Source organism: Hemibagrus wyckioides, linkage group LG17 (genome assembly GCF_019097595.1).
Source record: "Hemibagrus wyckioides isolate EC202008001 linkage group LG17, SWU_Hwy_1.0, whole genome shotgun sequence".
NCBI lineage: Eukaryota > Metazoa > Chordata > Actinopteri > Siluriformes > Bagridae > Hemibagrus > Hemibagrus wyckioides.
Window position 1 is genome coordinate 10238652 of NC_080726.1, and position 7018 is coordinate 10245669.

Genomic DNA, 7018 nt, shown 5'->3' on the forward strand with positions numbered 1-7018 from the left:
CATGTTTTTAACAGGCTTCGCCAGCACAGCAGTGTGCATGTGAATAAAAACGGAGCAACCGAATACACAAGCTTATATTACATCTTTGGTGGTGATTTAATTTCTAGCTGAAACAGCTGCTCCTTTTATGCTACTGTGTTAACTAAATTTGCTAGCTAAGCTGAAAATATTGGCCTACTCGGACACGTATCTCACGTGGCAACCAAAAAATTTTAAAGCCTTTTTAAAGCCATGTTCTCGCCTCTGGTACATGTGTAATGGTTTCTTGGGGTCGAGCCCATCTGTCCCTTTGCTTGTGTTGCTTCTCCTGCCCATCTGCTCATCCGCCTCAAATGAATGGGGCGACAAGTGATTATTGCATCCCGTATAAAAAGCCCTTTACTTTCTAAATGGACTTGGCGGCAGACGCGGTTCACCATAAATCGAAGCATTTTTGTTCTTTTGTCAGTGAATGGAAACGTCTAAATTATGGTTTGTAGTAATCACATACGCACTACAAATGTGGTAAAGAGGTTTTTTTTTTTTTAAATGTTGGAATACTCCTTTAAGATATTTTTTGAATATGGTTACTGTGGGTTTCTCTGGATGCTTTACAAACATCTATTTCAGACGGCTGAAGTCTTATTAGATATTTCTCTTGCAATCGGACTGCTAACTAAGCATAAGCAGTTCACATAAAAATGGCTACCTTGCTTATGAAAGCATTCATTAAGATTTTCCTGCATCTTTGTTTGGCCTTGAAGAAATACACACTATATTGTTTTAAGCTGTCCTCCTCTGCAATTGGCTTTTCACTCAGACAAAACAAAGCCCTGAAATTGCTGGTGTAGACATAATCACAATGGAAGTGCTAGCCACGTAGTCTTTCTAAATTAACGCTCAGAGTCATAGTCTTCAGACAGGCAGACAATGCAGGGGCTGGGTCATTTGCAAAATATCAAACTTATGAAGGAAAGTGTGTAGAATTTATAATGGCCTCCAGCTGAGATGTTTAATTGTGTGATCATTTCAGGGTTTGCACACCAAGCAAAAAAGATTCAATTTTAGGTCAAAGAAGCAAGTTTATTTGCTGTAATAGTCCATAACAGATGTGTACCATAGGGAGTGATCATACAGGAACAGAAAGAATTACATATAGTTATAAAAATGTATAAATCTACATGGATGTACTATGATAAAGTTATGGCACGGAAACGTACACTGTACAAATTAAGCACAGTCAATGTCATTTTAGCTGTTTGATAAATCTTTGCTATACAGTTTATAGCTAATCTCCAAACGTTTAAAAGAGAAAATAAATGGCTTCTGAATAATGAGAAGCAAACATGTCCCACTCATCGGATAACCAACACAATTACATTTAGTCCAAAGTGAGAAAATGCAACCGGGGAACTGCATATTCAGGCCTGTCACACATCACTCTACCACAGTGTGTATTAAAGCCTGTTGTTCCACAATGACAAATGTTAAAGCCAGTGTGTTAACCAATAAAACACCCAAGAGCACTATATGCACACGACGACCATAAAACTGAGGTGACAGAACCACCACACACAGTCCTGTGCTAGTCAAATAAATCTGCTCCAAAGATCAAAGATCTAGTGAAGATACCTGCAACAATAAATTATGAAATAAATGCAATAAAAACACCTGATACTTTTTCTTTGACATCAGAGAGGAACTGAAAATGTTCCCATCAGTACCAAGTTACCGTCATATTCGCTGATGAGGTGACTGGAACGAAACGTATTCTTAACGCTACAATGTTTTGCCACATGAGAAGCGCTTAACACTCCCAGAAGTCTGGACTGGGTGGCAATCAACAGTAACAGCTGTCAAATCAGTAAAGATGTAAAAGTGACATCATGGTGCAATGAGCTCAAAGATGGGCAGTAAAGAAGTTTAGGAGCATTCCATAATGTGATACCGAGCAAAAAAATCACAATGAGAACGGCTCTGAGATCCAGTGTTGAAGAGCAAGTGAATACCGTTGCGAAACAAAACAAAAATCACATACATTGACACATTTAACAGACATAAATATAATCTATTGTGCACTTGATGCTGTACACTACCATCCAAAAGTTTGAAATCACCTCAGATACATGTATAAAATGATTCGTTTACGATGTTAGCACTATGAAACTAAGATTATAATTATTTACTGAACAAGAAAAATTTATCCAAAAATGTGTCTAGAACAAAAATGTTAGGGATATGTGGAAATTCTACTATTAGGAAGGCAATGATCAAATCTGGATGCTAAACATTAGGGTAAGGTGATATGACCGTAGATGTGAATAAACAAAATAAAAAAATAAAAATATAGTCCCGCTATATATATAGTCCTGCTCTTGAATGGAAAAATCTGCTTTTGTATCAGGTTTTTTGTCTTACTGATCTGACACTTTATTAGAAATTTGAACATCGATCCGTATTGTTATGTCTTGAACTATAGTGATATAATATATTTTTGCTATATTGTCCAGCCATGATATCCATCACTGTTGTCAATTATGCATCATTTATTAATTATTAAAATACTGCAATGCTTTCTGGTCTATTATTTAGATCTATACATATTTTAGATAAAATAATGAATCAAATGTAATTTATTCCGAGTGATTCCAAACTTTTCAACTGTACTGTATGACAAAAAGTGAACTGTACAATTTGTCTTCTTTCTCTTTTAAGAGTTCAGCACTCTTCAGTTCCCAGTTAACTTATTCTTGGAACTGGCCACAGTTCAGAGTAGCAGAGATAGCTGTAACTATTAAAACAGCTTATAGCCGAGACTTGATAGCTGAAGCTGATATGAGCCCTCACTTTGGTGAAATAATCTCGCTGACTACACACTGCTCTCCATACACACACACTTGCACTCTCACACCTCCCCTGTGAGAACAGCTCCTGATCAGTCCATCTGCTTGAGGCACTGAATGAGTCAAGAGTCTTTGTCACTTTGTCCATGTGCGTTGATGACTCAGAGCTTGGCTCGTGTTATTGGATACACACATATTTCTTCCACCAGGCCTTGGAGAGCATCTTCATCTTATCAGCTGTGCTGAGAACCTTGCGTTCCCGTCTGGCGCGTCTCTCTGACTGGCGCAGGCCGGCTGAGATGGCAGCGTCGAACACATCTTTCAGGTTTTTCTGCGTCAGAGCTGAGCACTCTACGTATGTCACGGCGCCAATCTTGTCAGCAAGAGCGCGGGCGTCCTGCTCAGGTACGGGCTGTTCACGGCGCCTGGCGAGTTCGATCAGCACCTTGACGTCCTGGCGCAGGTCGCACTGCGTGCCCACCAGCAGGAAGGGGGTGAGCGGACACCGCCGACGGATCTCGGGCACCCATTTCTCAAACACGTTCTGGAAGGAAGCAGGACTAACCACACTGAAGCAGAGGAGCAGGACATCTGTGCGGGAGTAGCAGAAGTGCCTCAGCTTATCGAACTCATCCTGAGAGAAAGACAGAAGATCAGAAATTAATATAACTCTATCATAAAGGTCATGACAACAGCTAGTATACTTCAGTGATGTAATTTTTTCTGAAACAACTAATCAAGCCATGCAGTGTGTTAGGAAAATGGGTGGGGCATGCACATTTGAGGCCATTCGGATTTGCATATTTATATAATCAGAATTTTTTAATAAAGGTAAATATAAAATGGTTTCTCTAATTTTTTCACAAAAAAATTAGTTATTCAATATAGAAACTGATGCATGTGTTGTCAGTGTCCTACTCTTCTTGTTACAGATCCCTTGACATTTTTCTTTTGCAATTTTCCAGTAATAGGCCAAAAACTATTATATTTGGTAATATCTTTATATGCTCTCTTGACAAAGTTTCAGAAGAGCTGTAGCAACCTCATGATTCAGATGCAATCCTAAAACAGTACATGTTGGAATTGTAAATCTATTAAATCCGTCCATCAACAGCAGGTTTTAGAAATTACAGAATCAGTTAACTCTAACCTCTCAAGCTGGCAAAAGCTGAAACCTCCCACAAGCACTGAAGAACACACTGTTCAAGCAGCAAGCCTTTTAAAACTCTGCCAAGGCGTGCAGCTCTGGCACACCCTTTATACCGTGCCAATCAAGTAAATTAACACTATAGGTCCACAAACCTTTAAACAACAGGGCCTCTTAAATCTTTAAGAACACCGACTTAGCTTGGCTCTGACAAAAGTGCTTAACCCTTCCCTTTCCACACCGAAACGTCTCTATTATATAAATCATCCTGCACAAACTGGTTTTGGTGGACTTAAAGTCTTACCTGAACTAAGATATAAAGTAATCTTATTAAGGAAGACGCATTGTCTTTTAGGACACTGTTAATGGTGTCTTTGATTTTCTGCATGGACACTTTCCTTTCTTTTCCTTTACTTTTCCTTTCTTGATACCTGAGAATGAGAGAGCTCTTATCTGCCAACTGTGTTTGCTAAAGCTTGCCTTCCTTTACTGTACTGTATTAGAAGATTTGCTAGGTGTGTGTTGAAAGGGCAGAGCCGTTTATTGGTTAACCCGCTCAGCACACAAAAGATTTCTAAGTGTGTGCAGAGTGACATAGTTTCAAAACTTTTGCAAATGAACAGATTTAATGCAGTGGAAAAAACATGGAATGCAGACAGCTTTTCAAATATCCATAATGAGCACATAGCATATTGAACCTGAACCCATTTCCAGTGGCTTTTGATAAAATCTTTTTGTAATTGCTAACAGCTCAGAAACAAACAGTAGTAAAGGAATAAACCTGGCATGAGGAACTGAGCCTGGAGGCAGAACTGGTGGTTGAGCATTTCTTCTTCTAAGCCTATACTGCTCATGTACAGAAAGGCAGAGAGAGAGAGAGAGAGCACAGAAGGCTGAAAAACATTTTTCTTCCACGTCTCTGTGGTTGCCACACAATACGCTGTGCTCTCTAATCTGTTTTAATTACCTGGGTCTTGCCCTCAATCACTTGTCAATCATTTCATATACCCTCTACATTCTGCACTCCTGAGCTACAAAAGAAAAAAAGTTAGGAGATTGCACCAGCAGGGATTGTAAAGGGTTCTCAAAGGCAAAACCAAGAAAAATAACTTCGCAAAAAATGTCCTCGAAAAGGTGCATCAATTTCAAGGACATGCCATTAACAGGGACCACCCCAGTGTACCTTAAAATTCCTGTTCTGTTTTCCTCTGAGAATGTGAATAGTACCAGTGAGTCTGTTCAGGGTCAATAGAAAAGTACACTGCCTCTGCAGGGCAGTCTGTGCTTATGAAACATCCTTTCTGTGGCCTTGAAGTTTTCGAGTGTGTTCGAATACAAAAGGCAGTGGAGATGTCTTTACCTGTCCAGCTGTGTCACAGAGTTGCAGTCGCAATGGCTGTCCATCAACTTGTACCACCGCTGCAGTAGAGAGACAGAGAGAAAGGGAAAAAAGGTGAGGCAAATTTGCATCCCATGGCCACTCATATACACACACCCACACCCACAGTGAGATTTGCATGCACTGATTCACCTGACCCAGTAAAAACTAGTGTACTCGAACATTCTGCAATAGCATTGCAGAGGAAATATTCAACCTGGTGAACCGCCTGTACACACAAAGAGACTTTTCCTACAGATACAAAGTAAAACCCGCCGGCTTTCTCAGTTGGCAGGCTGCATTGTGTAATTGTGCTCAAATCCCGTCATCCGAGCTGCCTTTGATTGTGCCCTTTTCCCTCTGAAGTGCCACCTGTGCTATCGCGCAAGTGACGCAGTTTTCGAGATGTCAGATCTGGTTTAAAGTGCTGGACTATTACATCACTCTTTATGCCTGGGGTCACAAACTTTCTGCAGCCCATTTCAGAGGCTGAAAAAAAAAAAAAAAACCTCACTGCAACTGGTCAGATATTAAGAGCAATTAGATTGAGTAACTCCTTATTCTTGAACTTTCCATCATGAAAAGCCAAACCCATTCAAAGTGTTATTCACAGCATTTTGAGTCACGCAAAATTGCAATTATGCTCAAATTAAAAGTGAACTATTTTCTATTTAAATGAACTGACTTCCATCTGTACCTTCTCAACTTGAATAGATAGATAGATACAGATAGAGACAGACAGACAGAGAGAGAGAGAGAGACATATATATAGACACAGAGAGAGACAGACAGACACACAGAGAGAGACAGACGCACAGAGAGACAGACAGAGAGAGAGAGACAGAGAGAGAGACAGAGAGAGAGAGACAGAGAGAGAGACAGACAGACAGATAGCCAGATAGACAGACAGACAGATAGCCAGATAGACAGACAGACAGATAGATAGATATATAGATAGATAGAAAATATTCTGGGCTGGGCTGAAAATATTCGCTTTTATTGCGAAGGGCACTTCATGAAGGATCACCTCTGATAAATGAAACTAAACCAAACTTTGTGAGTCACAGAAAGCGGCCAAAGCTTTCTATGGACTATTCTGACTCATAACTTACACGCTGATATTAAGGCTTTGAGATAAGGCAGACCGTGTCAAAACAATGATCTGAACAAAAAGTGAAATCTTGTACTTTGCTGCCTATTATTCAAAACATCTCAAACCGCACCTGCTTTATAATATTCATTATCTCACAAATGCGGGGCGTTTCCTTACCGGAGAAATTGTCGAAGGCTGTAGGGACGTATTTGGTGGGATAGCCGTTAGTCGTGTAGCTGACCACCAGGCTCGTTTTGCCCACAGCTCCATCCCCGAGCAGTACACACTTCAGCAGCCGCTCCTGTGAGCTCGATGCCCGGCTGCTCGTCGGTTTATGCGGCGGAACCGGAGGAGCCATTAAAGGATTATAATCCATCTGCGGTTCAGAAGGCTTTACGCACGGAAGTCTAGTGGAAATACGGACGAACGAAGCCTCAAAAAGACTCTCAGTGTAGCCGAATAATCATGATTCCTCCTGCAGTGAGCCTGTGATTATTCTTCGCTTGACATTATGCAGTATTAAAATCCACACTCTGTCCACGTACACCACGGTCAGCAAGCTGCACGCGCTGGAACGC

The 7018-nt window shown here is 40.6% G+C and overlaps 1 protein-coding gene across 1 annotated transcript; it reads right to left on the reverse strand.

The window, feature by feature from the left end:
* Positions 1-1041: 1041 nt before the first annotated feature.
* On the reverse strand, positions 1042-7018 carry rhoub (ras homolog family member Ub). The gene is made up of 3 exons (XM_058413681.1): positions 6618-7018; positions 5330-5388; positions 1042-3456 (listed from the first exon to the last, which is right to left on the reverse strand). The coding sequence occupies exons 1-3, from the start codon at positions 6814-6816 to the stop codon at positions 3001-3003; spliced, it is 714 nt and encodes a 237-aa protein (XP_058269664.1). The 5' UTR covers positions 6817-7018; the 3' UTR covers positions 1042-3000.

What these genes read in the sequence shown, in the direction of transcription:
- rhoub (XM_058413681.1), bottom strand. Translation starts at nt 6,816, where the DNA reads ATGGATTATAATCCTTTAATGGCTCCTCCGGTTCCGCCGCATAAACCG. An exon ending in AGCCTTCGACAATTTCTCCG is followed by an intron (nt 5,389 to 6,617) that starts GTAAGGAAACGC and finishes TCTCTACTGCAG; the next exon opens with CGGTGGTACAAGTTGATGGA. An exon ending in TCTGTGACACAGCTGGACAG is followed by an intron (nt 3,457 to 5,329) that starts GTAAAGACATCT and finishes TCTTTCTCTCAG; the next exon opens with GATGAGTTCGATAAGCTGAG.